General features: G+C 37.8%; 1 protein-coding gene and 1 long non-coding RNA gene across 2 annotated transcripts; one reads left to right on the top strand and one right to left on the bottom strand.

Annotated features, from left to right (window-relative positions):
• Positions 1-953: 953 nt before the first annotated feature.
• LOC133721962 (uncharacterized) lies at positions 954-3,471 on the bottom strand. The gene is made up of 6 exons (XR_009852399.1): positions 3,335-3,471; positions 3,133-3,186; positions 2,296-2,365; positions 1,848-2,210; positions 1,661-1,713; positions 954-1,379 (listed from the first exon to the last, which is right to left on the bottom strand). It is a non-coding gene; the product is annotated as an uncharacterized LOC133721962 (long non-coding RNA).
• A 9,336-nt stretch (positions 3,472-12,807) lies between these two features.
• LOC133721647 (hydroxyproline O-galactosyltransferase HPGT1-like) lies at positions 12,808-15,774 on the top strand. Its single transcript, XM_062148324.1, has 9 exons — positions 12,808-12,902; positions 13,041-13,182; positions 13,355-13,540; positions 13,934-14,045; positions 14,378-14,456; positions 14,553-14,594; positions 14,774-14,811; positions 15,338-15,392; positions 15,534-15,774. The coding sequence occupies exons 3-8, from the start codon at positions 13,520-13,522 to the stop codon at positions 15,343-15,345; spliced, it is 300 nt and encodes a 99-aa protein (XP_062004308.1). The 5' UTR covers positions 12,808-12,902; positions 13,041-13,182; positions 13,355-13,519; the 3' UTR covers positions 15,346-15,392; positions 15,534-15,774.
• Positions 15,775-15,989: the final 215 nt, after the last annotated feature.

The raw sequence follows: 15,989 nt of genomic DNA, 5'->3' as shown, positions 1-15,989 counted from the left end.
CTGTCTCTGTATTTCGTAATTTTTTGAATATTACAGTATAATCTCATCCTAGGTCTACCACTATATGAGAATTGTTGTAACGGATAAATAGCTAGTGACCTGCACAGGGTAAGGTTTTAATTAATCACTCCACCAAATAGTTGACCTTTCTTGTTCTTGGGATCCTGTAGGAGCTTGCCTTCTCGCCTCCAGCACCGGCTATTGATCTTGGCTCTGGGGAGTCTAAAGAAGCTATTTTCCAGGCCACTCGCGTTGCTTACACGTTTTTCATTAGACTTCTCTTATATTTGGTCTGTAATAAAGCCTTATTTTTACAATGTAATCATACGTAACTTCATTTGACTGCCCGCAAACGTATAAACATGCATTGACTAGCCATTCACTTGTACAGAGTTCATTATTATTTCTAGAACTAAGAAAATTGTCCCTTTGAAGTTGGATGCACACTAACGGAAAGCTCTAGCCAATATTCTTGTCACATGCAATAGAAACAGTCTCAGTACTTGGCTTTCATTACAAATCCAGAAGCAAGAGCAAGGAGGAGAAGCTCCTTACCCAATTTCTCAGAGGAAACAGCAATACAACAAATTTTTAAGCTTCAAGGGTTGACAAATTCCTTCTAGATATATACAAAAGCAATACAAAACTTGTATCACAATTTCAACAAAGACATATAACAATTTATCTCCTCTAATCTCTAAATTCATCAAAACTTAAATTGACAGCTTGTAGTATATTTAGTAGAAAACAATGAATACTGTGCAATTCAGCATGATAGTTGCTTAATGAAGCTATATATTACTACATATGATTCATTAACTTCTCACATTCAAAAACCTACTGAAACAGTATGAGCTGTGAACTTTACTCTACTTTATGGTGAAAAATTAAGATTTTGAATGAAATCAAAGACTGCAGACATTAAACTCTTACTTAAATGTGACAAATAGACATAAAACAGTAGAGTATCGCATCTCATTTGAACAACAAATTTAGAAACTCAATTAACCATTAACATTAGCAATAACAGTAGATCATCCCATAAATACAATGTTAAAAAGTAAAAACTCATTCTTGGAAACAGAACACCTCACCATCTGAATATAGGAACAGAGAAACTGAAGCAAATTTAAGAGATTAAAAGAAAAATATACACGATTATCTTGATCATAGTACAAAACCCCTCACCTAGTTGGTCTAACATGATTATCTTCAAAGCCCAAGCACGGTTGGTTTAATTGTAGTGAGTAAAATCCAGTTCACATATAGAGAATTGAAAAAAATTCCGCGAACAGATGATTCATGACTACCTTTATCAATAGATTGAAGATTGGAAAAAGCTCTGATGCTAAAGATCGAATAGAGTCCAACCCTCTCACCTGACATTAGAGGAGATAATGAGCAGAAAGAAAGAAAGAAAACAAATCCGAATAAGAACAATTCCAAGTCTACCGACTATACGTCAGAAGAATAAACTAAACAACAGCAAGCCTTGTTCTGTTTTCCACAAAGCCCAATCTGATTCGAAAGAGATCGATCTTTCTCTCTCACTCACTTTCAGTCCAACCCGACCATCAAAGATAAAACAACAAAACAACGAATCAATAATCAATGATTCGCAGACCAGATTACGAAGGAAGAGAAAGTCACCGAGGATCACCTTTTATGGGCCGATCGATGATCCAACAACAAAACACCAATCCTATATCAAATCTACAAACAATCAATTATCGGATCAATTATTTGCAAATCTCACATCAAGTCAAACAATTAATTAAAATTCCAAATCCTATATCAAATCTGCGAGATAAGATTTGAAAACGGAAGAGCAGATGATTCATGATTACCTTTACAGATCGAAGATTCGGAAAAGCTAAAGCCAGTCCCTTCTATCGCATGAAAACCACAGTAAACCTCTATCAAAACCAAGTCGAGAGAACCCGAACTCACAGTTAATTGATGGAAAGAAAAGGGCAAGACAGTCATTACGCACGCTTATGAACAGTTGTCAACGGTATGAACAGTATAACAGTGGATTGAGCAACCGTATAACAGTGGATTGAGCTTTAGTATATGTTAAATGTGGAATGATAAATTCTTTTACATACAGCAGATTCTCCGCTGAGGTAGTCCGAACTTCTTGAAACTCAGGTTCTAGTTGCTGTTGTAGAGAGCGAAGAAAATCTCCTATTTTATCCCCCCTTTTGAACCTGAAATAGTGACAAAAAAAAAACATGAAAATTCAGAAAGGGTACGGTGAGAAAGAACAAACAAAAATCCAGACATCAGAATTACTTCGTATCTTCTCCTACTCAAGAAACCACTGTTTTTGCAACCTTTCACGCTCAGATTGTTCCTCTGGCTCCTGCTCAATGTAACAAATCCATAGCTTAGACACAAAAATAGAGAAGGGCCAGACATCAGAATTACTTCGTATCTTCTCCTGCTGAATAATAATTAGTTCAAGAATATCTACAGTTATTAGAAGCAAAATAGAACACAATTCATATAAATGCTTTGTTCTTAATTGGCTAATTGAAAAGTTTGTTATCTTCCTAGCTGCATGTTTATCTCAATATTACTTTTTTTGTTTTGGCTGGAGAAACTAAGTAAATTACATGGATAATCCCTCGCTGCAATCCACATTACGTTGGTCAAAGCAGAAAGCATTATTTGCCGTGGTAGGTAGAATACTAAACCAAATCCTATCTTCTGTGATCTCCTGCCTTATGTTTCCCTTGGAATTCACTACTTCATTAGGTTCTCTATAGATGTAATTTGCTTAAAAGAATGGACTCAAAGAAAAGTTTCTCATAATGGTGTGAGCAGGAGGGATGACTTACGAAGAAGAGTTTGCATGAAAATAGCAACTTAACAAATATATAGTGATTAGTGTTTCTGAAAATGTTCTATAAGACTGAAAAATTTACAATATTAAGCTAGAGCACACTAATGTAAGATATATTACCAAAAACAAAAACAAAAGATGTCCTGAAATCAAGATATAAATCTGGACAAATGAGAGACATGGCATCTTGTTCAAAAAAAGGTTTAAGCTTAAGCTAGGGTTACAATCAGAACTAAGACGATCAAAACAATACCTCATTTTGGGGAGCTACAACCAAACCCTACCTGGAATCTAAGAAATTTGACGTTATACAGTAATTCCTCAAATGTTCAATATTCCTGAAAAGCACAGACGAAACAAAACAATTAGATAGGAAATCCCAAAATCAATAAACAAAACATTATAATCATCCAATCAACAATTAGTTTAACCCTGAATGTTGATCTTTCAAAGTTCGTACCGATTACCGAATAAAGATTTTCATACCTGAATGTAAGTCTTTTATCCAAGGTTCGAAAAATCGCTAGGCTCTAGTCGGGCAGTTGGCTGGGGAGGAGCGCCCGGCCAGGCGCCTAGGAGCCGCCTAGGCGGTTTTGTATTTTTTAATTTTAATTTTATTTTTATAGCTTTTATTTTGTAACTAAAAATATATAAACTTACAAAGACTCAAAGAGTAATAAAATTGCACCTAGAATATTCAAATTTTTAAAAGAGTCCTAAATAAGCATACATAAATTGATAAAACAATTGCAAGCCTAAACCTCTAACTCTTCTTCTCCATATCCCTCCAAGACTCCTTCGGTATCGGACTCAAACTTAACATCCTCTTCTTCTCCCTCCTTTTCCGTGTCCTCATCCGATATAAAATCTTCATCATGAAGTTCTCTTACCTATGCATTTCTAGAACTTCTCCTAGGCCCACTATCCACTCCCGAAGCCTCTCCCTTCATTTCATTAGGAACATCCGAGTCAGCTTCTTCATCACCACCATCAACAATCCACCATTGGGCCGTACTAGCTTCATTACCAAGTAGCACTTCTACAACCAATTCTTGAGCCCTTCTCTTTTTGTTGATGACCTTGGCATTGAATTGGACATAGACTAAATTGTTCAACCTTGAAACATCTAGTCTATTCCTTTTCTTTGTAAGGATCTACATGAAACAAAAAAATTAGTAAGTTAGTAACAAATCAAGTAATCAACCATTTGGAGAGAGTATTCTTCTAGGCATTTGAAAGAAAACACTTACTCCCTCAAAAGTACTCCAATTTCTCTCGCACCCGGATGAACTTGTAGTTAAAGAGAGAGTATTATTCTAGCCATTTTTTGCAATTTGGGTGTTCCATTTCCATAGTCAGTGTAGTTCGGAAGTAGTTTAGACACTTCGTCACTTCTGGAGGAAGAACCACATGCCTGTAGTCAGTGTAGTGCAAACATTTAAGGTTAAAATGGATATGAAGAACCAATTCAAAGTTCAAACTATCCAATTCAAAGTTCAAACAGATTCAAGGAAGTGAAGAACTGAACCACAAATTCTTCTCTTCAAAGTTCAAACTGTCTAATTCAGGAATCCAAATTCCAAAATAGATTCAGGAAATCAGTACCGAACTACCCACTAACCAAAAATACCAAATCAAACTTCCAATTCAAACTTAGAACTTACATTTAGAGTGTTGGAGATTGAAGGCGGCACGGAGCGCGGTGGAGCTGAGGCAGAGATAAAGTGGTGGAGTAGAGGCGCGGTAGAGCTGCAGTGGCTCGGGGGAGCTTTGGTGGAGACGTCGAGCAGAGGCGCGGTTGGGAGAGTGAATGCACTGTGTTCTTCCAGATTTGGGGATCGAATGGTTTAGGGAATTAGGTCTCGTCGTTTTGGAGTCTAGGTCCCGCGCAAAAAAAAAAAAAAAAAAAAAAAAAGGGAAAAACAAGTTGAAACCGCCTAGACCTCCCAGACGGACGCCCAGGCCACCTAAATCCTCCCCGCTTGGGCGTCCATTTTTTAGAACATTGCTTTTATCCATTATCGCAGAAAAAGAAAAGAGCTTTTCATGAAAACCATTTAAATCTAAAAGAACCATTGCACAGAGTAAAACTAATGGAATCAGTGTACTTGTTTCTAGTTTGAATTTCATGGACTAAAAATACAATGGAAATCCACAGTTCCACTGTACCCAAAATTTGAAAGAAGTATAAGCTATAAAGTGTATCAATACTATAAAATTGTAGAAATCGGTATATTTATCAAACAACAGAAGGTAAGAAAGAAAGAATGCAAGGAAATCCCACACATTGCAGTACCCGATGAAAGAATATCAGACAAATATAAAACAAAATAAAATGCAACACAAAAGTGAGTTTGAAATGCACAAATTTCATTGAGGGCCATAATTATACTATATAGGGCATAGTACCGCGGCGGATCTTTCTGAGTGTGTGGTCCGGCGACAGCCTTTGCAAACTTTTTTAGATCTAGCAACAGTGACGCTCATTTGGTTGCTTGGATGGGTTTCGGGTCCGGCAAGGACAGGAGGTGACAAGCAGTGGTCCTTCTTCAGAAGAAGAAGGAGAGCAGGGCCGATCCATTTCCAGATCAAAGGCGGGTCTTGACGCTGGTAGTTCAGAACAAAGTCGATTGGCGAGGTCGACGTGAGAGACAGGTCTGGGTCGTGTGTTTATTGGATTCCAACTAGTATTGAGTGAGGGGATCAGATCCTCTTGTACTAATTCCGGCTTGGATTCTTATGGTAGAGAGACAACTAACCCAGCGGACGGTGATGCAGTGCTGGAAAGGCCAGCCGCTGGAAAACTTGGTGGCGGCGGTGATGAGGCAAAAGCATAGTCGGGCGACTGCTAACCTTGCTCAGATTTGGGCTTGGGCCTTTGGGCCTGGACTCAAATTTGTGTTGTTGGGCTCTATGTTATGGGCCAGTAAGGCACCTTCTTTTGTCACTTAGTGGTGAAGGTGGGCCTGGCTTGAGATATGGACCTTCTTGGGCTTTCAGGTCTACTTAAGGTCCATGACCAATCATTTCGGATCAAGACAGCTACCGGAGTTGGTAATTATCTGGAATAAGATTGGCGTTCATTTTTAAGCGGCTTATGGATAAGGACTTGCTCCTATTTGTTTGCTAGGAAGTGGCTCTCTGTTGGTACAGCAATTACGCGCCTGGCTAATGGGGATGCTAGTCAATGATTTTGCCCTAGAAGACATAGAGTTGTTCTTTATCTATGGGTTCCCTTCACAAAGCGTGCTCAAATTGACTTTTAATGAGTTTACATATCTAAGGCTTGGTAGTTTCCGTCTTTAAGTGTATATTAGACTCTGGCTTTTTGACTGGTCATCTAATGCAATAAACCTTTATTTAAAAAAAAAAATTTATACTATTGTTTTAGGGAATCGATATTTGGGAGAGAATTTGCTGTGCTTTCATTGATAATAGAGGCCTTTTTATATGGAGGATTACAAGCATAGAAGTAGAGTTGTACGTGGAAACATAATCGTACAATGATTGGATATCTACGAATATCTCTAACATAAACCCTATTACAACTTGCACAAGCAACCTAGAGTTTGGGCTAGACACACATTCTGGATTTACTTGAACACTCCCCCTTGTGTCTCCCAAACGTGGTGCTCCTCTCGTTGCCTCATTAAAAACCTTGCCGAGTAACAAAAACCCTATGGGACAAAAATAACCTCAGTCGAAGGGGAAAAAGAGCACAACACACCCTTTACATTTCGAGATCAACATTTGGACATCCCCCTGATGTCTGCGTCTCCCCCTAATGACTACAGTTATGGGGGATAACTTCAGCTAACGATCCTACCAACATGTTTCTCGAAAGTGGAATTAGGCGATGACTTAGTAACAAGTCTGCCATACTGTCCTCAGATTGAACCTAGTTCACTTTGATCTTGAGGAGAGTCTATTATGCTTGGTGTCGTCGCTTTTGATGTAGCCTTGCTTCATTTGTTCAATGCAAGCAGCATTATCCTCATAAATGCTGGTAGGCACATCTGTGGTAGACTTCAAACCATAATTACTTCGAACATGCATAATTATGGATCTAATCCATAAACATTCACTAACTGCTTAGTGAAGAGCAATAATCTCTGCATGGTCCGAAGATACAGCGACAATGGTTTGTTTTGTAGACCTCCAAGATATCACAGTCTTACTCATGGTGAACACATAACCAGTTTGGGAACGACCTTTGTGTGGGTCAGAGAGATATCCAGCATTAGTAAAACCTTTCAAAACACTTATGTCATTTTGAGATGGGGATAGAGAATGCAGGCCAGTGTTGGCAGCATTTCTAGTGTATGATGGGTCCAAATCCATCATCTCTGTGTAGGGATGAACAAGGTTATATCATGTTGGCGCAAAGCTATACTTAGCTAACAAGTTCACTACAAATGAGATGTTTGGTCTTGTGCATTGAGCTAAGTACAATAATGCGCCTATTGTACTTAAGTAGGGCACTTCTACCTCTAGCACATTTTCGTCATCATCCTTCAGATGAAAAGGATCCTTTTTAGGATCAAGACTACAGACTATCATGGGGATGCTTGAAGGCTTGACCTTGTCAAAATGCCTAAGCATCTATCAACACGATGCTCAAGTTCCAAACCGAGACATAATCATGTTCTCCCAAGATCCTTCATCTCAAACTCGGATTTCTAGTGTTCAGCAGTTTCCCTTAACTCTTTAAGGGCTTCCAATAAAGATCATGTCACCAACATGAACCGCGATAGAATCCGAAACTTGTTATGGAAACACGTGGATATATCCCTTCCCAATCAAGTAGTTACTTTAGTGAGCATTTCAACCTCATTGTAAACACGCTCCGTGGTCTAGAGCCACTTGACTTTGTTAAATGAAGTTCATCATGAATCTTCATGTATATTCCGTATCTGGATCCCCATAGAGATATGTAGTGATCACATTCATAAGCTGTATGTTCAGTTATTCGGAAACTACCAAACTGACAGGGTAGTGGAGTGCAAAGACATCAATTACGAGAATATGTCTCATCGTTGTAAGGTGAGATTACCATATCCTTTTCTCATCACGCTTTCTAACGAAGACCCATTAGTCAATAGGTTTTATGTTAGGAGGTGTTGGCATTACTGGCTCGAAAAAACCTTCCTCTTCATTAAAGAATCCAACTTAACCTGGATCGCATTTTTCTATTTAGACCAAATTTCTCTATGTTGGCATTCATTCATCAACGGAGCGTTGTTCGATATCATCATACTCAACAAACTCATGCGCAATGAAATGCGCGACTACATCACCAATTATGATGGAGTTTCTATCCCACATCTCATGTACACTAGTGTAATTATCAAAGAGCTCTATATTCTCAGGAATAGGTTCTGACGTTGAGGCGTCCCCTAACGATAACCCTAATCTGAAAGGTTCTCATGAGACGGATTTTGAGTATCGATGATCCAAGGATTTAGTTATGCCAAAGTATCATTCGAACCCACGGGCCTCCCACGCATCCTAACTAGGACCATGGCCTGTAACACCAGAGTGCCACTCTCTATGGCGTTGGCGCCAATCCTGCCTCCATGTAGGGTGACGCTACATCCTCTCGTAGGGACGTCCATCATTGCAGGCATGTTTGCAGCAAATATGTATGATCTCGTCACTTTAGTGGGGATCGAGATGAGATATAGTGGGGATAGACCACGACAATTCTATCGTTCCTGCTGAATATCCGTGTTCTTATCTCCCCCTAATGATAGGAAGACTGTTTCATCAAAGTGACAATCCATAAATCTATTGGTAAGGAGATCGCCTAGCAAGGGCATTAAGTGGCAGAGGATTGTTGGAGTCTCAAATCCAACTTAGTTGCCCATTCGTCTGTAAGGACCCATCATAGTGCGCTATGGCGGCGCAATTGGCACATAAATGGCACACTCAAACATGCATAAGTACGAGATATTGGTACCCAGTCACTAGCTGTAACGCAGAGGTAGATTGAGTGGAGGTGGGTCGTAGACGAATTAGCATAGCTGCATGTAATATTGCATAACCCAAAGCGGATATAGGGAGATAGGTGTGCATTACCAATGTCCGGGTTACCATCGTAGTCGTTTCTGCGAGACCATTTGGATGTGTACATGGGAATATGATGTCCAACATCAGTCCCAATGCAATAACCTGATACATTCAGAACGAGTGCCAATTTAAACCCTGAAAAGAAACGTAGTTAGTATAGAGCAAGCAGGGATCGTTCAAAATCGAGGATTGAGGGTACTTACATGTAACACGAAATTATAGAGATAAATATACACTTCACATGAAAATTACTAGTATTTATAACATACATGTCGAAATTTATAGGGGAATACAAGTTAAAATTAAATTAGGAATCCTACTCCTATTACTAGAATACAATTTATAAGTGATAGTCAAACTAAGAATCCACATTAGACAAGGAATACTAATCACATACAAAGTAGGAATACAAATTCAATTAGGAAACACATTCGGAGAGGATTCTATGCACCGACGGTATGCATGCACCAACGTTAGTGTTAGTAAGTCAGACGTTAGTCAAACTCCAAGCCAAAAAACAGAAGGTTAGTTAAAAATCAAAACCAGCTTTTTTTACTTTTTACGTCCATCTCCCCGACTCCATGAGATCAAACCAGATGCATCCCAGATTTCAATCCTCCAAAACAGATTTTTTTATTTATTTCTAAAACAATGACTACTGTCTCTCCTCCTCCAAATTTCAATCCTTTGAAACTTGCTCACGCCACTCCACCCAAACCGGCGTTCTACTTCGAACCCGACCCCCGCAACCCAGATCGAAACCCAACCCAATCCCCACCACTTTCCATCACCGACTCCGGCTTCCGTATCTGTTCATCATGACGAACCGGTTCTGGTCGTCGAGAAAGTTGAGTCGTACTTGGGTCACCTAACCTCTGGATCCAGTCCGGCCCATCACTTTCACTACCAGGTCGTGCTTCACCGGGATTCCATGGTGAGATTCGAGAGCTAAATACGAGGGTTTGGACTTTGGAGGTTATGGTTTTTCCGGCTTGTAATTATGATACGGGTCGATTATCTATAATTCAAGGAATAGGCATATAGACCATAGGCCGTTAACGCAATGGTGAGGCCACTTAGTGTTGTGGTGGTTGTTCCAAGTTCAAGCCACGTACTTGTTTTTGGTAAAGTCTAATTTATAGTCTTTTCTTTTTTTTTTAAAACAGATTTTGTAAAAAAATGTATAAAAACTGCAGTTTTTATAAAATAAGTGCCATTTATTTTGTTAAACAAAAAAAGCTATTTTGTCTTCTCAAAAAAAAAAAAAAAAAAACTATTTTGCTCTTTTTTTTTAATAGATTTTGTAAAAAAATTATCATAAACTTTTTTTATATTTTTTATTGGGAGTGAGGTAGCAAGCCACCTCGGTTACGTTATTGAGAGTTTCACGAGGGTATGCCAGCAAATCCAGACTAATCTCCCACCGCAAGTGCACAAACCCAAATGCCCCTCAAACCTGCTGGCCACAAACTGGTGAGAGTTGGGACTCAAATTTTAGATATCACTACTACAAAAATTGAATCAGACGACGCCTCTCAGACGACGTATCATAGTTTTCTGTCGTCTGATTGATTTTTATTTTTTTGGACGTCGTTTTTATAAAATCCGTCGTCTGATGTGGAATTATGAGTTAGTTCAGAAGACGTTTAAGGATAGAACTGTTGTGTGACCCTAAAAAAATTGAGCGGCAAGTTTCCCACCATGTCTGTGGTGCCAAACCCCATCGCAAACCCCAAATTTTTCCCCAACATGTATTAATCATACGACGAGAAACAATAAAACTGTGGTCTGATTAATATGTTTGACAGAAAGGAGGGAGATTTCCCACCACCATTTTTCTCCAACTCCCAAAAGAGGGAAGTCAATTTAATAGGAGACAAACCCTAAATTTAAATGGCTGCATTCGGACCACATTCTTACACAAATCTGTTGTGTGACTCCTTGTCCAAATTGATAGGGCCTCACAAACCCGGCTGAAACCCCCACCACTTAAGCAAAAAAAATTACAAAACAGACCCAAAACCAACAGCGCCTCAGTCTTGACTCGTCTCACTCTCGACAGACCCAAAACCAAAACCCTCTCTCGCCTCGCCTCACTCTCGACAGACCTAAAGCCAAAACCAAAACTGAAACCCTCACTGTCCCACACCCTCATTCTTCTCTCTAACCAATCTCATCTCTCTGCGTGAGATTATTGACCGCGAACGGGATTGAGCCAGTGAAGTTGTTAGAACTGAGATCAAGCCGATTCAGCCTCTCAAACCGAGTCAACCCGGGCGGAAACTCACCAGATAACTCATTCCCTTGGAGGTAGAGATTCCGAAGCACTGTTGGCGAACCGGTGAGCTTATTGGAGCGAAGACTCAGAACTCGGAGCTGACTCAAGACCCCTCAAGTCTAGTAAAACCCTAGAAATTTTGAGAAAGCAAACTTAGGAGGGTGTATTCAATTCAGATTTTAAAAAAGTTTGTTTGAGTTTTTATAATCCATGGACTTACTTAATCCACGGATTGTTTAAATTCTATATGGACTCTGATTGATTTTAATAGATTGATTTACTAGTATTTGTTTAGATTTTACAAGTCCTTATGATGTTTTTGGTAGGTTAATTTTTTTTTTTTTTTGTCTTCTTCTTTAAAAGCAATGGATGTATGGATCCAACTATAATGCTATATCAGTGACAAAAAAGTGTGTGTGTGTGTGTGTGTGTGTATATATATATATATATATACAGATTTTATCTAGAGCGGAGCTCCACTTTGAAATTAACGTGTGAAGTTCGAGTTTTGGGTCACTTTTCGGTCGCATATCCACATCTCGACCGTTCAGTTTTTAGGTACTAGTGTATAGATCATCTCTGCAAATTTTCAGCCAAATTGATGATCGTTAAGGTATCTAACTCGCTTAAACCAATGGACGGACTGAATCTGTCAACCTGAACCGTACTAGCTTTAAGGCAATTATCAATGTTTTAATGATCATCATTTTGGCTGAAAATTTGCAGAGACGATCTATACACTAATACCTAAAAACTGAATGGTCGAGATGTGGATATGCGACCAAAAAGTGACCCAAAACTCAAACTTCACACGTTAATTTTCAAAGCGGAGCTCCGCTCTAGATAGGATCTGTATATATATATATATATATATATATATATATATATATATATATATATATATGGCAATCTACCATTCTTTATATTGTGTATAATAATATATGAATAATAAGAGAAAACTAATCAACCAAAATGTTACACTAAAAATAAAGTAGTAAACTAATGATATAATTTATTTCATATCTAATTTACTAAAGAAACATGTGTGTATGTAATGGCTTATTCTGACTTTAGATGAATATATGTATATATATCAGCACCCGACTTCGGGTTTGATTAAAAAAAAAGAAACTTGTGTGTATGTATCATCTTAACAATACCATTGAAAGTGAGCTTAATTAACTAGAAGGATTAAGACTTCCAGAGCTATAGTGATAAAAATTTTAAAAAAATTATTAGATGAGAGCAGAGGTAGAGGCAGAGGAGGATAGTGGGAAGATAGGTCTAAGACAAAATGGATGAGTATCACCTATTGAGAGCTGTTTTTTTTTTCTTTTTCTTTTTTTGGTTAAGAGCTTTTTCATTTTTTGAGTGAGAAAGAATCCATCAAAATCTCTTGGGAAGTAGTTGGATTGTTTTTGAGTTTTGATATGTATAAAAAGCACTATAAAATCCTCCAAAATTCAGCATTTAATGAAATCCTTAAAAATCCGTATACTTTTGAATATCTGCAGATTTGAATGGATAATTTTAAATCTTAATTGAATACATCAAGATTTTAAAGGATTGTTTAAAATCTCAATTGAATACCCATAGACTTTCAAAATACAAAAAAATCTTTAGACTCTTAAATGAATACACCCCCTTAGTATCTCTCTCATTGTGGACGAAGAGAGCTTGCTCTTCCCATTTGATTTCAGAGTCGAGGTATGAAATCCTTAACACCCATTTGATTTCTCTTTCCTCTATCTGTTTTGTCATTAATTTTTCTCTGAAATCTACGTTTCGAACGACATTTCAGATCAGTTCAATTTTTCAATTTTTTTCGGTTTTGTGCAATTTCAGATCTGTGTAGATCTGGAGATTTAGAGGTAGGGGCATTTGAGTTAATAGAAATATTGGGGGTTTTGAACAAATGCACAGACGACTTCTAGGCAACTTGCTGATAGGAAGGTGGAGGGGTTCGAGAAGAACATAACCAAGAGAGGTACGATGGAAATATTGAGGTTTCGCTGTGTGGTTATGTTATGTTCTTTTGTTTCTTCAGTGGTTACGAAAAACTAATCGTAAGCCAGTAGTTTCAATGTCTCAATGTCTCTTTTGTGATGGAATCATTGATGTTGAGCCAAATTGTTTATCAAATTTCTTATGTGTATTAGGTCTCCTACTACTTTAGTTTAGGTTTTGAGCTGCAAGCAGTATGAGAAAATTAGCTCTAGGAAGAATGTCTGGAGTTTCATTGAGCTGGAAACATACATGTGGAAGCAACTTGATTTTCGAGAGTGAAACTGGCCTCGGGTCTGGAGTCCTACAGCTGCTTAGCGATGTTGCTGGCAATAGTGAAGGTTTGAATTTATAGTCTCTGTATTTACTTCCTATTAAGAAATCTCGATTTTGTTCTATTCTCATCTGTCTGATTGTATAAGGAAATAGTGGTCTCAAATCCAGATCTTGTTGTGCACGATAACTCTTTCCTTTATTGGTCTTGCTGTATTAGTTCTAGACTTGAGATGTTATGACTAGTTGACTACTTTCACCTAGAGAAGGCATGTTCCCATTGTTCCATGCTTGGTCCTTTACACAATTAACATCGTTGCCTCAATGTTAGATGTGAACATATTGCTATATCATGGAAATAGGCTGAAAAGTAAAACTTACTTTCTGTAATTTGTAGGTGTGCGCAAATATATGGTATACTATTGTCAATATTCTGATTAATTTCACCCCATTGTTGGCAGGATACCCATCTGGAGGCACCTGAAGAGTTCTCGAAGAAGGCTACACTGTTATTTGCTCATGTTGCTGATAAGTTTTATGCCAAAGTCAATGATGATGTTTATTTAAATATTGGTCAGTATTACATGGACTCATTTTTCAATAGGATTTGTTTATGTACCAGCTCTGCTTCCTCACAATTGCTACCCCCTCCCTTTGTTTTAGCTAATATTCTATTATTTAATGTGTTTATCATGTTCTTGAGGTATGATTTCTGTAAATGTAGATTGGAAAACACCATATTCTTTGTCAATAGAAAAGATTGTGTCTAATAGTTCTTAATGAAAATTCTCTTTTACCAATGATTAATGCTAGAGATCTTTCTCATTGGCATATATTTACACTGCAGATGGCTCTTTATGATTTATCTTATTTCACTTCTTTTTTGTTTTGCACATCTGTTCTAGGAGCTGCACTTGCAACTCATTTAGACAAGCCTTGCGTTTATATTGGGTGCATGCAGTCGGGCGAAGTTTTCTCTGAGCTGTGAGTAGTCTAGAACTTCATAAACAAGTGTTTACAATCATAATGAATTTCATGATCTTTTTATGTCTCATATAACTGCTTGTTGGTGTTTTACAGGTGGTATGAACCAGAATGGTGGAAGTTTGGTGAAAAAAAATCGTGGGTTATGATGTTTTTTATTCCATTCGAATATTTTCGGTGTATATTTTGGGGTTATGATGTTCGGAGCTGATTAGTACAAGTGGTGTTTGTAGGGAGTAGAAGAGTGGATGATTGGATGTTGTGTGTGTTGTGTGTTTTACTGGGTCTGATTGTTTTTTGAGATTTGTGTTTTGCAGGGAAAGTTGGTTTAGGGATTTGGAAGGTTCTACATTTGGTAAGTGATTTTCAGATCTGGGGTAGCTGGACCTCATTTGTGTCTTGCAATTTGTTAAGCTCGTAAGATCTTGGGTTTTGGAATTTCTGGGTGGATTTCCATCTTAATTAGGTTCAGTGGGTGTGATATGATTTCTTAGTTGGTTCTTTCTGGGTTAAGATAATTGGCATAAATGGTGGTTAGTTTTGATATTGTTGAGGGATTTTTACTTGAATGTATGGTATATATGGTAGTTAATTTGCTCAAATAGATCAAATGTGGATTATGTTTTGGAATAGTTGTATGAGTAATTTGGAAGTTGATGACTGATTCAGTTACAACCTGATTTGCGTACTTCTGTCTGATTATTACTAGGCTTAGCTGAAGATTTTTGAGCTCTGTGTGTTATCTTTGACTAATTTTCTTTATACTACTGTGGCGTACATCTCTTTATTGTTTTTTTTTTCTTTTTTTCTGTGGCTTAGTTTTCCGTATATAGCAATGATTCATCAGGTATTTAAGTCATGGAGATTCATCTATTATGCAGGTTCTTGACCGTGGTGAGAAGATTGAGTTGTTGGTGGATAAGATTGATAACGCAGGTTAGTTCAATAAGCTCCATTAGTACTCTGAATGCTGGACCCCTTCCTCCCCCATTAAAGCCTTCTCTTAAAAATAATTACCCTTGTGCCACATTTCATGTGTTTTCTAATGTTGACTGGTGCTTTAATGTTGTGCTGTAGACTAAAGATTTCAAGCAACAAGGAACAAAAATGAGAAGGAAGATGTGGTTTCAGAATATGAAGATAAAGTTAATTGTTGCGGGGATTGTTTAGGCATGTTAGGATCAGAGAGGAAAATACTCCCTTTTTGATATCAATTTACTGAATACATTTTATATATGGTGGGATTTGAGTTAATTTGATTGTTTAGAACTTTTGTAACAATTAGACAACAAGAATAAATGAAAAGTATTGTCCAACACGTTATAGCACAATGGTAAAAGCTCAATGTGTCGTATCAAAGCACAACTACGTTTAATTGTTAGCCTTCACACCACATTTTTTGTCAAAAGAACTGTCAAATGTATACAAAAGTCACGACAGCTACAAAATAAAAACTGTCGTCTGAATAAAACTCACATAACGGCCATAAAATAAAGCGACATCTGAATCGCAATCACATAACAGTTTTTAAAG

The sequence above is a fragment of the Rosa rugosa genome, chromosome 7 (assembly GCF_958449725.1).
Source record: "Rosa rugosa chromosome 7, drRosRugo1.1, whole genome shotgun sequence".
Lineage (NCBI taxonomy): Eukaryota > Viridiplantae > Streptophyta > Magnoliopsida > Rosales > Rosaceae > Rosa > Rosa rugosa.
This window is presented reverse-complemented; position numbering and strand designations above follow the sequence as displayed.